At 39.9% G+C, this 19353-nt stretch overlaps 2 protein-coding genes across 2 annotated transcripts; both read left to right on the forward strand.

The window, feature by feature from the left end:
* The first annotated feature begins 3175 nt into the window (after positions 1–3175).
* Positions 3176–4714, forward strand: LOC114175544. Its single transcript, XM_028060298.1, has one exon. The coding sequence runs from the start codon at positions 3176–3178 to the stop codon at positions 4712–4714; it is 1539 nt and encodes a 512-aa protein (XP_027916099.1).
* A 1370-nt stretch (positions 4715–6084) lies between these two features.
* On the forward strand, positions 6085–8055 carry LOC114175545. The gene has a single exon (XM_028060299.1). It carries the CDS (start codon positions 6085–6087, stop codon positions 8053–8055), a length of 1971 nt encoding a protein of 656 aa, XP_027916100.1.
* Positions 8056–19353: the final 11298 nt, after the last annotated feature.

Here is a 19353-nt window from a genome sequence, read left to right on the forward strand (position 1 = left end):
CTTAAATGTCCACTTACCTCAGAGACGAGACTCACGATTATTTCATACGACCTACTTCACATTATCCACCTGTACATTAGTTTGCTTAATCATAAAATCAATATTTTTTAAATAAATTTTAAAAATCATTTATTTAATAAATAGATGCAATTTACTTATTAAAATAAACTAAAATCTGACTGTATTTATTTTAAAAACAGATTAAACAAACATATACGACAAAGATAAATCGTATTTGTTAAAAACATTTTTTTTAGATGATAAACATAAAGAAACATTCCCCATATTTAATTTGAGCTAGTTGAATTTGATTTTGTATGTTAAGAAACTTAGAATTATACATATTCTATATAATTTTTAATGCTATAAACTTGTGCTATGTTTTTTTTTATGAGAAAACAATATCAGAATATCAGGAACTACAAATTAAATCTTATCAAATTCTTGACTCTTCGAGATGGATACTTCTCTATTCTTTGGGATATGTCTTTGTAATGTAGGCGAATTGGACATTTTAGAAATTACCTGTGGAAAAGACTCTCACAATTAAGTAAGCAAAAAAACTCTCAAAAATCAAATCACAGATTAGTGAAATAATGAATTGTGTACCTTTAATTACTGGGATCCATGTATATTTATAGAGTATTAATCACAATTTAGCTTATTTATAGGCTGAGCCTTTATTGGACTGAGTGGACCTCTTATGGACCTATAAGGCTGGGCTAGGACTTATGCGAGACATGTAACTTGATCTTGGGAATTTAACTATTATTTCTTAAATTAGGAGTACAATTATGTATGCATGATCTTTTTGTACAGCTAACCAATTATTCTGTTGATATTGGGACTATAAGTTAGTGGTTGGGACTGAGTGGTTAATCATACCGGTCTCAACCGCCTAGTATAGTACAATTTTATTAATACTATATAATATATACATAGAATTATATATATATATATATATATATATATATATATATATATATATATATATATATATTGTACTTGCAAATAGGATATAAATAAAATCATCTCCGAAATGAAATCCTTAAGAAATGGTTGAAGATGAAGGTAGTTTAAGAAGTGAGTAAATTTATGGGCATGCGCATCTGCTGGTACTTGCATTGGAAGGTAGCCATATCATTGTCGTTCTCATTCATTTTTATAGGACCTACACATTCAGAATGCATTCAATATAAATTGAGACCTAAACTACTTTCAACTAAATTCATAATTGCATCAAGCCACCATTACCATCTCCCTTACCCATTGTTCAATGCATCTATGAATTTAGGTACCATATTTAATACCACCACACCTTCACCCATATAATAAAGGAAAACATATTCTTGTCATAACACAATTTCATTAAATAAAACTATATTTATAAATTATATAAATTGTTTTTTTTTTAATTTTTTATTTTTTTCTCTTGTATCTCCCAACTAATTATTAAATTACTTTCTAAAATTAGCGACAGGGAATATCTTCAGTACATCTAATTGATAGACATAGCATTTATTAGAAGTTTCAAGTTTTGTTTAGGGACTGAAATAAAAGAAAAGAGAGTGCGAGATGATGTTTAGATATTTATTGGAGTTTATAAATACAACTTAATATTACAATGACTTATTTTAATTCATTTTAATATTTCCAGTATCAAAACAAGTTAATATAAGTTATTTTTAGTTTACATCTTTTCAAATAAATATTTTAACATAAGCGAAAACGATAATATTGCAATTGCGAGTTGAGGTTTAGTTAGAAGAAAATATACTGTGAAATATTAAAATAGTCTAAGACTCCGTATTTATTTATAGCATGTTAGTTAAATCATTAATATAAAATTATAATAACTACGACTTTTCATATCAATTTTTATAGTATCTATTAAAGAACAATTGTAGATACACTGATGGAGCATTATATGAATTTTAATAGTTTTGTAATATACAAAATATATTTTTTTTTTCACATTGTAATCGTTGTAAATTTTCACAACCAAATATTTTTTTTTCTTTGTGAGTCCAATATCAATAGAATCAAAATAACTCTTTCATAATCTCAAATTCAATACATATATTAACATAATATTACCTCATCTGAAATAACTATATGTCTACAACATATCACATGTTATATTATTATTATTATTATTATTATTATTATTATTATTATTATTATTATTATTATTATTATTATGCATTTTCATTCGATTTAAAGACTTAATTCATCATACTATAATAATATTTAAATATAACATGTTCATAAAATACAACAATTTAGTGGACCATCGGTTCATCGGTAGAACAGCAACGATGGACCCTCTGACCTCTAGAGGGCCTATCGGTCCATCGGTAGAACAACAACGATGGACCCTCTGACCTCTAGAGACCATCGGTTCATCGGTAGAACAGTAGTGATGGACCCTCCAGCCTTGAGCGCCTATCGGTCCATCGGTAGAACAGCAACGATGGACCCTCTGACCTCTAGAGACCATCGGTTCATCGGTAGAACAGTAGCGATGGACCCTCCAGCCTTGAGCGCCTATCGGTCCATCGGTAAATTAACAGCAGCGGACCTTCTTGTCTCAAGGGTCCATCGATCCATCGGTACAACAGCGACGATAGACCCTCTGACCTTTAGAGTCCATCGGTTCACCGATAAAACAACAGCGACGGACCTCATAAAAACACCTGACGGGCGATCGGTAAAACACATTACTAGCTTGTCGAGAACATCGTCATTTAACCCAGTCAAGCGACCATCGGTCGTACGGTCATATAACTTAAGCCAACGATTATGGGTTAAACGAGTCATTAATCGTCATTAAGGGATCATTGGGCCGTGATTAAGAAACCCTAATTACAGGCCCATGCCAAAAGCTATAAATAGGACCCAAAGGTAAGTTGGTAAGGATCTTAATTGCGCATTTATTACGACGGGTAATCTGACACACCGATCGGTCCCTTCTAACTTAAGCATCAGAGTATTTTAGACAGGTACCCCGATCGCCATCCCAACCGATCGAGCTAAGGAGTGGACTTTGCTGAAGTCGTTGGAGAGGAGGAAGATATCGCGAAGTGGAGTTCTTTTAGTGGGCTCTTGGTCCCTACCCCGAAACATTTTGGCGCCCACCGTGGGGTCGAGCAATCTCCTTTGAGAATATACCCATATGGTGACCACAAGGAACCGAAACAGCAACATGGACGGAGGGAGGTTAGCAGATGATCAAGCGGATACTAGGGAGATGATACGATTGATGCAGCAGAGAATGGACGAGATGCAGAGGAACTATGAAACGCAGATGCAGATTTTACGTGAGGAGAATGCCATCTTAAGGCAGAAGGAGGACGAAATCCCTTCGACCCCGACCGTACCCGACCCGAACAGGCTAAGTCGAGTACAACAGCATCGAGATGCTGAGCGGGTGGAGAGCCGTCTTCCACCTACGGGACATGAACAATCACAGCCAGCTCGGGTTGATAGGACGCAGGCCTCAAGAGGAAACCCGTCACACACGGTGGCGGAGAGTTCAGGAGCGAACAACGGGGGTCGCCCGTCACGACAGCCGATCCCCGCGTCGAGGTCCTCCCCCTTCACCTCGTACATCTTAGAAACGCCGCTACCGGAGAAATGGAAAATGCCGACGTTTGACAAGTACGACGGCACGACCGATCCAGACAACCACATGCGGGTCTTCATGCATCAGATGATGTTTCATGCTGTCAGCGATCCCATCTGGTGCCGAGTCTTCTCAACCTCACTCACCGGGGAGGCGCTGGAGTGGTTCTCTGAGCTACCGACCGGTTGTATCGACTCATTTGCTACTCTGAAGGCGAGGTTCAGCACACAGTTCGCGCCCCTGAAACCGGCCATTTTGACGGTCGACAATCTGGTGAACATCCGACAGGAGGATGGGGAATCACTGAGGAGTTACCTTGATCGGTATAACCGAATGTCGGTCAAGATAAAAGGTCTCAGTGACGAGATCGCGCGGCATCACTTCTCTTACGGACTCCAGCCAGGAGTTTTTGCGGACAAGATAAGCCGTAAGAAGCCGCAGACGATGGAAGAAATGAGGGAACGCGCAGCCAAATTCATACAAATGGAAGACATGCAGGAGTTCAGGGTGAAGAAGAGGGAGAAAGAGGATGCTGCACTCCCAAAGCCGATAGCTCCCAGATCGAGCAAACCGGTAGCCCGACCTACCGAGAGGAAGCCACCGAAGTTCACAACCTACACCCCCCTGGCTGTTCCCCGAGCTAGGATCCTGCAGGAGGCCTTCAGCGCCGATTCGCTCCCAGCGATTAGGAAGAAGCCTTCGCCGCCCGATGCAGACGGGAGCAAGCATTGCCAGTACCATCGGACTATCGGGCATACTACCGAAGAATGCCACACGCTCCGCGACAAGATAGAAGAGCTCATTCGACAGGGACACTTGAAGAAATACATTCGGCAAGATCGTCCCCAGCGGAGTCCGGTGAGGAACCAGAGCCCGAGGAGAAGAGTCCCCCCAACCCGATCGGAGAAGAAAAGGGAACCCGAGCGCGAGAAGCGTAGGAGAGGACCGTCTCGGTCACAACGGAGTCCGAGAAGGAGCCGCAGTCGTAGCCAGGAAAGACCCCTGAGGGGTTATATCAACACCATCTCCGGGGGTTCGCCGGAGGAGGGTCAAGCTCCGCAGCCCGAAAGAGGCACGTTCGGGCGCTGAAGTCGGTCCATCTGGTCGAGAAGAAGATCCGATCGATGCCTCCCATCACATTCACAAACGACGACTTCAAGGCGCCCGATCCTGATCATCACGACCCGATGGTTATCTCGATAGAAGTGGCCGAATATGGGATCGGGAAGGTGTTGGTCGACCAGGGAAGCTCTGTCAACATCCTATACTGGAAAACTTTCCAAAGGATGAACCTTTCCGAGGACCTGATCGTGCCGTACAACGAGCAGATAGTAGGTTTCTCGGGCGAACGGGTGGACACGAGGGGATACGTAGATCTTCGCACGAGGATCGGCTCGAGGAAGGATGGCCGAGAGGTAAGAGTTAGATTCCTTCTTGTTGAAGCTAACACTTCATACAATGTGTTGCTAGGGAGACCCTGTTTGAACGCCTTCGGAGCGATTGTGTCTACCCTGCACCTGGCCATGAAGTTCCCATCGGACAAGGGGACGATATGCACGGTGCATGCAGATCAACAGGTCGCCAGGCAGTGCTATGCTGCAGGATTGAGGATCAGGCCTCACAGCCGACCGCGTAAACAACACCGATCGGAGGTAGCGATGACGGACCTAGATCCCCGAACGAACATAGAGGATAGGCTGCAACCAGAAGGAGAGACCAAGGAGATCTTCATCGGGAGCCAACCTGGACAACTCACGAAGATTGGGGGAGCCCTGAGCGCGGAAGAGGAAGAGATCATCGGCGCCGTGATCCTGGAAAACAAAGATCTATTCGCGTGGTCGAGCGCCGACATGCCAGGCGTCCACCCAGACGTGATGTCCCACAAGCTAGCCATTTTCCGAGAAGCCCGGCCGGTCGCTCAGAAGAAAAGAAAGATGGGAGAAGAAAGACGGCAGGCGGTCGAGGAGGAGGTGAGAAAACTAGAAGGAGCTGGTTTTATCAGGGAAATCAAGTACACGACATGGCTGGCTAACGTGGTCATGGTAAAAAAGCCGAGCGGGAAGTGGAGGATGTGTACTGACTTCACTGATCTGAACAAAGCTTGCCCAAAGGACGCATATCCCCTGCCCAGCATCGATCGGCTGGTAGACGGGGCCTCGGGGCACAACTTCCTGAGCTTTCTGGACGCATACTCAGGGTATAACCAAATCCCTATGTATGGCCCGGACAGGTCTAAAACGGCGTTCATCACAGATCGAGCAAACTTCTGCTACGAAGTCATGCCGTTCGGTCTGAAGAACGCAGGGGCTACCTATCAGAGGTTGATGGACCGGGTCTTCCGCGGGCAGATCGGTCGGTCCATGGAAGTCTATGTGGACGACATGGTCGTGAAATCGCAGACTGCCGAAGACCATGTACGCGACCTCGGCGAGGTCTTCCGCTAGGTACGCAAGTATAACATGCGTCTCAACCCAGAGAAGTGTGTCTTTGGGGTGCCGGCGGAGAAATTTCTAGGTTTCATGCTGACCGCCCGAGGCATAGAGGCGAATCCAGACAAGTGCACTGCTATCGTGGAGATGAGGAGCCCTAAAAACCTGAAGGAGGTTCAATGGTTAATGGGGCGGCTGACTTCTCTGGCACGTTTTCTGCCCAGGCTGACGGAGAAGGTTAGGCCGATCCTGAAGATCATGAAGAGGCAGACCGCAGAGAAGTGGGATGACCAGTGCGAGGCGGCATTTCAACAAATAAAGGAGATGATCACCAGTCCACCAATCATGAGCCGACCGGTAGAAGGGTTGCCCCTGCAGTTATACCTGTCGGTATCTAACGACACGATCAGCGCAGCATTGATACAAGAAGCCCCGGAGCAGCGGCCTGTTTATTTCATCAGCCGAGTTCTACAGAACGCAGAAACGAGGTATCAGTTGATAGAGAAGATAGCCTTGGCGTTATTAACGGCCTCACGTCGGTTGCGCCAGTACTTCCAGAGTCACCAGGTGGTCGTCCGAACCGATCACCCTATAGCCAAGATACTCCGGAAGCCCGACTTGGCCGGTCGAATGATCGCATGGTCAGTTGAGTTATCCGAGTTCGGTCTCAAGTACGAACCTAGAGGATCTATCAAAGGGCAGCATTTGGCCGACTTTGCAGCCGAACTCCATGGACCGATCTCTTCGTCCGAGCAAACATGGATTCTGTTCGTCGACGGGTCGTCGGACAAACGAAGTGCCGGAGCGGGAATCGTCATTGAAGGACCGAACGGCTTCACAGTGGAGCACTCCTTGCAGTTCCAGTTTAAAGCCTCAAATAACCAGGCGGAGTATGAAGCGCTGATCGCCAGGTTAAGGCTAGCGAAAGACCTGGGTGCAACAAAGTTGAGATGTAACACCGACTCTAAGCTTGTGGTCGGACAAGTGCAAGGAGAATATCAGGTTAAGGACGACTTATTACTCCAGTACTATCACAAGACTGTTGAAGCCATGAAGGAATTCGAGGAGGTGACCGTCCATCACATACCCCGAGCGGAGAACGCCCGAGCCAACAGGCTATCGAAGTTAGCGGAAGGAAAAGAGAAGGGGCAATTAAAGACAATTATCAGGCAAACCCTGATGAGACCTTCAGCAGGAGAATGCGCCGTAGCAGGTCGATCGGTTGATTGGACCAGCGAGGTGCGAGAACTCTTAAAGAAGTGCGAGGCTGGAGAAGAGGTCAGGCCGACGGAGAGGAGACGAGCGCTCCGGTTTGTGATCATCGGAGAAGATCTATACAAGAGAGGCTTCACAACGCCACTCTTGAAGTGCCTATCAGCAGACGAAGCGGAATACGTCATGAACGAGGTCCACAATGGCATCTGCGGGATGCATACCGGTCGGAGAACGATGAAAGCAAGGATACTCCGAGCGGGATATTTTTGGCCGACCATGGAAGAAGATTGCGAAGCCATGATACGCAAGTGCGCAGGATGTCAAGCCCACGGAAATGATATGAAGAGGGCTCCGACCGAGCTACACAGTTTGACAGCCCCGTGGCCGTTCGCTCAATGGGGCATGGACATCGTCGGACCTTTCCCAATCGGTCGAGCGCAGAAGAAATTCATACTCGTAGCAGTCGACTACTTCACTAAATGGGTCGAAGCGGAGGCTTTGGCTAATATCACCGCTAGGCAGGTTCACTCCTTCGTCTGGCGCAACATTATATGTCGCTTCGGCCTTCCCCACACGATCATCACTGACAACGGTCGTCAGTTCATTGACAAAAAGCTGAAGGACTTCTATAAGCAGGTAGGGATAAGACATGTTACCAGCTCGGTCGAGCATCCCCAAACCAATGGTCAAGCTGAAGCCATGAACAAAGTTATAGTGGCTGAGTTAAAAAAAAGATTGGGAGAGGCCAAGGGAGCATGGGTTGACGAGCTGCCACAAGTCCTTTGAGCCTACCGATGCACGCCACACGGGACGACCGGGGAATCTCCTTTCAACCTGACATATGGTACAAACGCCATGCTGCCGGTCGAGGTTGGGGAACCGACCCTTCGGCGGGAAATGCAAGACTTGGAGGTGAATTGTGGACGAATGCGCGAGGAGCTAGATTGGACAACCGAACGAAGAGAACGGGCGGCCGTGCGAGCTGAAGCGTGCAAGAGAATGGTGGCAAGAAGGTATAATGCGAAGGTCAAACCAAGAAGTTTCGTCAAGGGAGATTTAGTTTGGAGAAAAACCAACGACGCACGAAAGAAGTCAACACAGGGAAAGCTGGCACCAAATTGGGAGGGCCCGTTCCGCGTGACCGAGAGCCTCCAGAACGGAGCCTATCGGCTGGAGCACTTGAGCGGCAAAGAAATACCCAACACATGGAACGCGTCACACATCAAAATGTATTACAGTTAATCATGAATAAAATGAGCGTTTCATACTTCATCTAACAATCTGACCGATGGGGCTCCCCACGGGACACGAGCAAAGCCTGACCGATCGAGACGGGGACTTCCAAGAGGAAGACCCGCTCTGTCAGCACCGATCCCAGCGATCTAATCACCCTACGGGTAAACGAGTGACACGAGCTGTCCTAACCGATCGAGGGTACCGCACCAACGATCTAAAAAACTAAAATTGAGCGCACAAACGACAACCATACAGAACAGATAATCATGCTAGTTTTACAAGAGATCCATCGGTCGTCCAGTCAGCCCAAATCTAAGTGCAACCCAAATTAACAAGATAAACAATTAAGACGGCCGATCGCCAACGCTAGTAAACAACAGAAGTACGGCCGGTCGCCAGCGTGAAGCAATAAACGAATGAAAGCAGGTCAATCGATGAAATAAATAAGGGGCTAAAAATTTACATAAGTGTTTGTCAAAAAGTAACCTAATAACCGAGCGAACGCGATCAATCGAACGGTCGATCGGGTTCGATCGGTTATATCAAAATATACGAATTACAAGTCTTATACAGGTGGGTCATTGACCTCGTCCAGCCGGTCGAAGACCCTCGTAACCCTCCCATCAACCACCCCCATATGAACATCGAACCGATCGGGAGAGCAGTTGTAGTAAAAGACAGCAAGGTCGACGACATTCTGGAAACCCGCTTCATATTGAGCAAATACTTGCTCATCGGCCACTCCTAGTTCGGCCTCCAAGTCCTTCGCCTTCTTCTGCCAGTCGGCAGCTGAACCAGCGGCGGCCATGTGCTCCAGAGTAAGATCATCGAAGCGTCGCTGAAGCTTGCGCAGGTCATCAGCGGCTTCACCTGCTTTCGCCTGCTCCGCCTTCGCTCGATCGTCTGCAGCCTTCAATAGGCCGGCGCACTTGGCGTGCTCGGCTTTAATACCGTTGAGCCGATCAAACTGGGTCTTCAGGTCAGCCGCCGACGCTTTCACTTCGTTGAGCTCAGCCTTGGCCGCTGCAAGCTCCTTCTCCAAATCCTCTATTCTGCTCCGCTCGGGGCGAGGAAACTTGGTGTACAGGGCAGCTAGCCTGAGAGTGAGCTCCCCGGCGGTCCGAAGGGCATCCTCTTCAGACACGTCCTTCAGCGCCTCGGTCATTCGAGGTCCCAACTGAAGAAAAACCTCGTCATCAAGGCGCACGCCGCCGCCGAGGAAAGCGTCGGCCAGGGATCCAGACGCCTCCCCTTTCTTTTGTTTTTTGAGAGGTCGGTCGGACGGGGAGTCATCTTTCTTAGACTTTTTGCCTTTGTCCCCAGCAGCAGTGGCGCCAGCACCTGAACCGGGCCCCTTCACAATCAGACGAGGCCGCGAGACGGCACCCGAAGTCCCGGCAGGGGCGGTGGAAGGAGGAGCTCGATCGGCCTGAGGGGCTGCAGGGACGGTCGTTATCGGCACCACCTCCTCAGCAGTATCCTCCCCCCTCCGTCGAGCCTTAGCACGAGCCACGAACTCGGCGTTAGCAGCGGTCGTCCGAGCCATTATATCTGTAAAACAGCAAAGCAAATAAGTTAAACTGCGACCAAGATCGACGATCGATAATATCAGAACAACTAACCATAAACCGCCCTCGATATGTCCGGGGAGCGGATGCATTGGATCAACGGCCGCGGGTGGATCTTGTCGGGCAGGGTCTTAAGGACGGCCAGGTCAGCCCGCTCGGCCGGTGTCAACTGTTCTTCAGCCCAAGCATCCGTGGGAGGTGGGAACGCCGTCCAATAAAGCGGAAACTTAGGACGATCCTGCTCGTCAAAGATATATCTCCTTCCCTTGCGGGGAATCGCGACCTTAAAAAATCCGGTCTTGAAACCCTTATAGGAGGCAAGATAGAGGGTGAACAAGCTCTTGTTCGCCCCGAGGAACGAAACCCAACCCTTAGACGCCGTCGGCCGCGTCTTATAGAAATGAAGGAACAAAGGCATGGTGGGCGTCAGGCCGGCCGCCCGGCAAAGGACGTCGAACGCCTGCATAGACGCCCATGCGTTCGGGTGAATTTGCGTCGGTGCACACTGGATCTGGCGGAGGACTGCCATCTGCCAATCGGCAAACGGCACGTTCAAACCTAGATCATGGAAAAGGCAGGCGTACACGTAGAAGAAGTCTAGCTTCGCCTCTCTCTTCCCGTGACACACTCTCTCGTTGCCGGCGCATATCTTGACCCGAAGGTGTCCATCCTCTACCTCCTCGCTGAATATTCTGGTCCGCTCGACCAGATCCCCCAGGTCGTTCCCCCAGCGAAACCTTGTCACGAGCGTACGCGGCTCATAGGGGGCCCAATCATATCCCGATATTTCCGGCAGATTGACTTCGTCCCCTTCGTCGCCAACGTCAATCCCGATGATGTCCCCGCTTTCATCAGAAGCAGCGACCTGCTCCGCCGCCTCTGCGACCGGTGGATCGGCCTCAGAACTGCCACTTAGGAGAATTAGGGAACTCGCGCCGCTCGACACTCCCCCGAGCGAAGTTCCCGACTCAGACGACTCAAACAGGGCGGAAACCGACCCAGCGTCCCCAGAATACCTGACCGCTCCACCCGACAGACCATCTGAATCCGATGCGCTTGAAGACATTTTTACCTGCAGATAGAGAAAAACGATCGGAAGCTCGGCTAGAAAGAGAAAGGAAAGTGTGAAAATAACGACAGTCACACAAACCTATTTATAGGGGGGACCATGTGACACGTGGCAGCCCCAGGACCCTACGATCACATTCGGATCGACGGTCCCAGCTTCGCGACGCTTCAGATCATAACTGCTAGGCACGTTCCACGAGACAATGTAACCGTTGAGAAACGCCAGTGGTCAATCGGCACCACGGTCTGAGAAACCTCTTCGCTTCATCCCTATCGCTCGAGGCTGGGGGGGCTTGTGTACAGTATGTCCAATCGGTCAATCGGCCATTCCTGACCCCCAGGGGACCATCGATCTCACGGGTAAGCGAACAACCGTGTAGCACCATTAAAGGACCATCGGTTCATCGGTAGAACAGCAACGATGGACCGTCTGACCTCTAGAGACCATCGGTTCATCGGTAGAACAGTAGCGATGGACCCTCCAGCCTTGAGCGCCTATCGGTCCATCGGTAGAACAGCAACGATGGACCCTCTGACCTCTAGAGACCATCGGTTCATCGGTAGAACAGTAGCGATGGACCCTCCAGCCTTGAGCGCCTATCGGTCCATCGGTAAATTAACAGCAGCGGACCTTCTTGTCTCAAGGGTCCATCGGTCCATCGGTACAACAGCGACGATAGACCCTCTGACCTTTAGAGTCCATCGGTTCACCGGTAAAACAACAGCGACGGACCTCATAAAAACACCTGACGGGCGATCGGTAAAACACATTACTAGCTTGTCGAGAACATCGTCATTTAACCTAGTCAAGCGACCATCGGTCGTACGGTCATATAACTTAAGCCAACGATTATGGGTTAAACGAGTCATTAATCGTCATTAAGGGATCATTGGGCCGTGATTAAGAAACCCTAATTACAGGCCCATGCCAAAAGCTATAAATAGGACCCAAAGGTAAGTTGGTAAGGATCTTAATTGCGCATTTATTACGACGGGTAATCTGACACACCGATCGGTCCCTTCTAACTTAAGCATCGGAGTATTTTAGACAGGTACCCCGATCGCCATCCCAATCGATCGAGCTAAGGAGTGGACTTTGCTGAAGTCGTTGGAGAGGAGGAAGATATCGCGAAGTGGAGTTCTTTTAGTGGGCTCTTGGTCCCTACCCCGAAACAGTTAGTATACGCATAAGTCAAATATTCAAATTTGAAGAAATCGTGCCAAATTAGTCAAAAAAATATTTTCATAACTTTCAACAATTAAATATCCCATTCTTATAACACAATACTAACTAGTAATGTATATTAAGAACATAAACTGTTTTCCAAAACTATGATTATTATCAAATAATTCTAAAAGATATCATAACCATATATTATTTATATCAAAACTTCAAATGCTTCGAATGTTTACGAACAAAATACATTCCGTACACAAAAAACTCAAACTCATTGTGATCAAGTCACATAATCACATCCAAGAAGACTACTCTTATCATAATTAGCTTCTCATTGTGATCACAAGGTGCTAGAAAATTACAATTAGCTTCTCTTATATCTATAACTTGCTTAACCAAGCTTAAGCTCTTAGCTTTGTTACTCCAACGAAAAGTCTAAACTTATACATAAAATTCTCTTATCACCAATCTAAACACACCATCATGTCCTTGAACTAACAAAGATTCATATTTATCTCCCAAAAACTAAAATGCAAAGTCCAAACGTTAGATAAAACTATTCTCGTAAAACCAACTCAAGAAAAAAAGATAATTAAACAAATACAACATTACTCATAAAACTGACTAGAAAAGAGATCAGACAAATAATTATTAAAAAATGAATTATAATAGGAGATAAATATTTCACTTTTCGTGGATTTATAAAGTAAACTCATATCTATAAAAGGACAAGCAATTAGAAATACAACCCTTCCCATAAAACTAACAAAGAAAACTTACCAAAGATGAATTCATAATTATGAAAAGATTAATAATCATTTAAAAATCTAAAAAATAAAGAAGAAAGAAGAAAAATATTTTTTACAAAATAAAATTAAAATAATTAACTTTTCTATTTATTTATTTTACTTAAATAATACAATCTATATACTCTATCTTATTTAAACTATTTGTATTATTGAACATATTAACTCAATCATTATATTCTATCTATACTTAGTTATATTATAATTGATGCGTATAAAAGAATATAAAAATAAACAATGAGCTAATTTATATATTAAATATTATTCTCTTTACATAAAAAGTAAGAATCCAATACAACACTTATTTCCAATGCAACACTTATTATTTATTTAAAATAATTAAGTGTTTTTAATAATTAAGGTATCACTTAAAAAGAATTAATGTTGTTTAATATGTGTTTCTAGGTACGCACCGAAAAAAAAAAATAAATAAAAAAAATACTACCTAATACGAGTGAGAAGAACATTCAAATGCCATTAGTTTATGATTTAATAATGAATTCATTTATGAAGTGAATCTTTCAAAATTTTCAATGAAAATTTAAATTAAAGTTAGTAAGAAAAAAGTCTACAAATTAATATCGATTCGTAATGATTTAAATATCTGCATTAAAACGAAATGACATTTAAATTATAAGGAAAATATTTATAGTTTAATAATTATTAAGATATCTTATCATGAAAATGTCGCCTCCTTGGTCGGTGATTCTCTTAAAGTAATGGAACAGTGTGGGCCTTATAAACAAAAACAAAAAATATCATATATTTTTTATTTTTTATATTTTTACACATTCTAAAAATTCTATAACACTTATAATATTTCTTACTTTAATTATATATCTCATAATATATTATGTTATAATATGATTTTCAAAATTTTATAAATCTACATTTCAATTAAAATACGAACTTAAACAAATATTTATTATACAAAATATATATATATATATATATATATATATATTATATTATATATATATATATATATTATGTTTAATTTTTAAACATTTATTTTAAAAAAGAACTTAATTATTCATAAGAGAAAATTCTACAAATACAAATATACATATATTTATTTACATATATTAAAAACTATCCTCTCATATGCTTAGTTTTGAAAAGTACTGTAAAACATCATATATTATTTTATATCACATAATCATTTTAGTTAAAATAAGTTGGTAATTTATAAAATGTCACATATTTATTATAATAAAATTTTTAAATTATAATCGATTTTGGAGATAAAGTTAATTAGTATTTAAATGTTAATTTATAGACTAAAAATGATTAATATCTAAAATAGTTTTTATTATAAATAAAAAATTATAATTGTTTTGTGAAGTAGATTCTAATTAATTTTTAATATTAATTAATAAAGAATCAGTATTTAAATTAATTATTAATTTAAAGATTGTGTGAGAAATTAAGTCCTTATATAAAATATATAAAACATGTGAGAAATTTAAATATTATTTTTAACAAATATAAAGTTGATTAACTTTAGTTTGATTTATAAATAATGTTAGACAAATAATCAAACTACTTCCAATAATATCTCTATGTGAATCATGTATATGGTACAGTTGGATTAGGATAGAAGAGTGGAGCGTGAATCTGTCTTCCTCTATGATGTAAACACAAAAATGAAAATTTCAAGACAATTTTTCAAATTGTATTTATCTTTAAAGAAAACAAAATAAATGAGGATATTTTAACGCAATCGATTATAATACAATCAATTACATAATGAATTTTTACATATTTATATTATAAACTAATAATTATATTTTTAATATACTTATTATGTCATAAATACTCTATTAACATTTAAAAATTATAACTATTATAATAGCAATTAATTAAAAATTATGTCAAAGCAATAAATATAATAAATCTATGATAATGAAACATTTGTTTCATCTAATTTAAATATCTTTATTTTCCATTCTCTAATCCAAATAAAAATGATTTATAATTACAGTTGTACATATTACAAGAAACTCGTGTGTTTATGACTTTATAGGTAAGTGGTTTAGTTTAACTGCACCAAATGATCCACATCACTTGACTTGAACCAACATTAAATTAAGTATCTAGAGAATTCTATAAACATTTATTACACTTCGTACATATAATTCAGTGTTAAATCTTAAAAATTAAGTTTATTAAAATAAGTTTAATTACCGCACTACTGTATAAACCTAATTTATACTTAACCATAAACTATAGTTAATACTCCCTCATCTTCTCATTTTCATTTTCTTTTTAAGCGTAATTTTTTATAATTTATTATTTAATTATCAATTTTTTGAAATGAAAATAAAAATAATAAAATAGAAAATGTTATAAATATTTTATTAAACCAAAAAATTATAACATTTAATAATTTCTCTTAAAAATCTTAAACAACGCTTCAAAACGGAACCAATGGAGTAATTTCTAATTATAAAAATTGACAAAAGATTTCGAAAAGGTTAACTAATTTATTTTAGCAAAATAATAAAAGTTAATAAACTCATGTTACAAAGCATTATAAAAGTCAACAATTTTATCTTACACAACGATATAAAATTAAGTTAATGAGTATCTATTAAATTTTATTTTGAAATATACCTAATTTCCACATCACTATCACATAAATAGTTATCATCAATCTCTTAATTTTATAATTTGTTTAGAGTTTAATATATTTTTGAACCTTATAGTTAAAAGGTTTATTTTTAATCTTTTCCGATAAAAAAAAATCTTTAAACACTATTTTATGAATTTTTATTTCTATGTTATTATCATCTTAAATGCTTTGTCGATCGGATTCACAAATAGCGTAATAATTTGTTGGACAATTAACATAATTATTGAGTTATTTGATATAGAAAACAGACTATTAAAAAAATGTTAAAAAAAATATAGAGAGAAAGTTGATAAAAAAAATTAGATATTAAATGTAAAATTTGAAAGAAAAATAAAAATTAAACACACTATTAAAAATATTAACCTTTTTCAAATATTACCGTATTAATTTTCTATATATAATGCCACCACTGGAATCTCAAGTATGAAATTCAAATTCAAATGTTGGAGATCGAGGTATCTTTAATTTAATCATTTATCTATATTTGTCCATAGCAAGTCTTATAATGTTTATACTTTTATAGTATTACTTTACTTTCTGTATAAAAATATGAGGATATTCTCCCTGTAACTTCGTTTTGACCGAAACTCTACCCAATTTATGAAACATAACACGCAGAATCAAAAGAATCAATTTCAAATTCAAAATGTTAGATAAGATTGAGGGACCATTCATTTAATCCCATCTCTATATATAGCAAACTTTTCATTAATATTAACATCTGGTAAAACAAATTAACATGGAATTATTCTCTTCCAAAAAACTTATATATTTTTTCGCATTTCTAATCTGATAACAAATTCACTAATAATAATAATAATAATAATAAATAAAACCCAGGTGTTTGTTTTTATAATCCTTTGGTGTCAGCATTGTGTCAATGAATCCAGATTCAAACTAGAAAAAGTACAATACTAACACCTGACATTCTTTGGTGTAGCTTCTTTGAAATTTCCTCATAATCATTGTCTTTGTCCTATTCCCATACCCACACAATTCCCTCTTTTTCTTTCTCAAACCTCATCATCTCACCCTCTTTGCATGCCCTAATGGGAATTCAGCACCCAAAATTAAAATTTCAAACCAAACTTTCATAAATAAACTACATTTACAATTTGCTTCCTATAGCCAAATACAGAAAAATTAATTTTTAACTCTGTCCTTCTACCCACTCTATTCATCTTACCTCTCCCAAAATTAAATGCCTCAACTTTCCTCAAATTAATGACTGTCATATGCAGGAAAAAGCATATTTCTTTACAGTACCAAACATATAAACAGTGTTAAAAATCCACCACTGACATCATCATTACAAAACGAACAGATTTTTTGTCATGTGCAGACTATTTTTTCTTCTTGCCAAGAATCATTTAGTCAAACCCTAAATGTAACTTTCAAAATTGAGATTGCTCGTTTTCTCATTAATCCTTCGATGTTTCTGGATTCGTGAATGCGTGTGGGTTATGGAATTTCGACATCAAACTTAAAAAAGTGGGGTATAGAAATTAGTTATGTGATAGTTTTCAGTTGATGCAGTGATTTAAAGGCAACTAAGTGGTATAGAGTTGGATATTTCGAAAGAGTTTGAAACTGTAAATATTTAAAAATAGGCATGGGAATGAAGAAAGAAGATAAAAAAATAGGTGAATGGAGTGAGAGAGTGGTGAAAAGCAGGGCAATGATGTTGATTGGTTTGAGTGTAGGTTGGTGGTGGAAGAAGGGAAAGAGTAAAAAAGAGAGACACATGCATATAACAGTTAGTACATTTGAAAGGGTTTTTCTTTCCAAAACTATGATAAGTGGTAGAATAGGCTAGGCTCATGCATTTATGCTACAACATAACTGCTTCTACCATGGCCTTGACTTTTCCTACTCCGTTAAAATCAATCAATAAATAAAAATAAAAATAAAAAACATTTATTTCCATTTTCGTGGTTCACCCTTTTCTTACATTCTTTTTCATGGAAGATCTTTCCCACGTTAAAAAAACGACCAAGAACAGTGGAGTCAAAGTCCACCAATCAAGGAGAGTGAGGTAGAGAAGTACGTGGCAGTTAATGCAAAAACGTGAAGTGGGTTGGTGCGAATGTGAAAAAAAGCAAACGGAGGAAGCCCCTGAAAAATGGCACCGACACAACACTGCATGCCTACACTACTTGACGTTGTCACTTTTTATACGTGTGTTTGTGTGTGTCTTCTGCCTACTAAGTAACATCTCACACACTCACGCCTCTCGTTTTTTCTTATATACACCGTCCATAATCGCTTTGTTCCCTTCACACACATTCGTCTAATCAAACATTATAAACCACCTTCATTAACATATGCTAAGTTGGAACCGATATGGAAAATAATTTTTTTGACAACTTTTTCTTACAACATAAGTTGTTAGAAAATATAAGGTGTCATTTTCTGAGTGATTATTCATTTTTTCACTATCTCATTATTTTATATTTCAGAAAGATGACATTTTAGGTTGTAAAAGAATATAGTCAAAATCTAGTAATCAAAATATTATTGTCCATTCCAACATCGAACTTCATGTTTGATTAATTATTTTCTTTGCCGGAAATTAACTTCACAAAATCATTTTTAGCTTTTAGTAATGATTTTCTTGAATTAATTTTAGGTTAAAGGAAGGCAAATGTGTTATCTGCATTTTTTTTTTTTGCAGTCCTTGGAAATGTTTTTTTTTTCACAAATACATGTAAATAATGTTAGTACTCCTTTTTTTTAATTTTTTTATAATTCCTCGTTGCTTATTGTTAGATATCCCTCTTTCTGTTGTCTGAGTTTGGTCCCACGCTGACCACCACAAATTTAGTTTCCTTACGTATGTTTCTCCAATTAAATTATTTTTCACTTCTTTTTCGCTTTGGGGGCATTGAATTTTAGGTTCAACCAGAAACTTCTGATATTTTCATTTTTCTTGTCTTTATTCGTCGTCCTATAATTTCTCAATTGATTGGACTAGGCCCATCATGCGAATGAATCATAACGAGGCCTCTTTATTTACTTTTTTTTGTTATCATCTTAAATTACTCAATTTATAGGCCTAGGTCCGTCACGTGGTTCATAAAGAGGTGTTTTGTTGTTTTTTGTTTAAATAACTTCCTTAAATTACTCAATTTATTGGCCTGGCCCAATGTGTGGTTTATAGCGCCGCCCTTTATCTGTATTGCTGGACTTCTAAAAAAATCAGGAAAAAATCAGGAACCTTTATTAGGTTTAGGCCCGTCCCGTGTTCGTTGGTAACTACTGCGACAAACAGGGTTCATGAGTTGATTAGAAGCAAAGTAAAATTATTTGGAACAAAACTTCCGTACAGCACTATAGACACTGATTCTATTCTATTCCGGTCTTCCAATCATGTTTTAAAGTTTAACATGACAATATCAATATTTACACTTCTTTTCTTATTTTCTCACTCTTCAATAAACAGTATAATAATAATAAAGTAGAAATCAAATTACAGGTACAACTCTTACTAAATATTACATCATGATTTTTGTCTGATAAAAAAAGTCACTTTTTAACTGTTCATAATCATATATTTTTTTAAATCCAACCTTAGATTAAAATTTCTTTTTACAT

Source organism: Vigna unguiculata, chromosome 3 (assembly GCF_004118075.2).
Source record: "Vigna unguiculata cultivar IT97K-499-35 chromosome 3, ASM411807v1, whole genome shotgun sequence".
NCBI lineage: Eukaryota > Viridiplantae > Streptophyta > Magnoliopsida > Fabales > Fabaceae > Vigna > Vigna unguiculata.

Coding starts and splice junctions, on each gene's coding strand:
- LOC114175544 (XM_028060298.1), top strand. CDS start 3,176: ATGGTGACCACAAGGAACCGAAACAGCAACATGGACGGAGGGAGGTTA.
- LOC114175545 (XM_028060299.1), top strand. CDS start 6,085: ATGCGTCTCAACCCAGAGAAGTGTGTCTTTGGGGTGCCGGCGGAGAAA.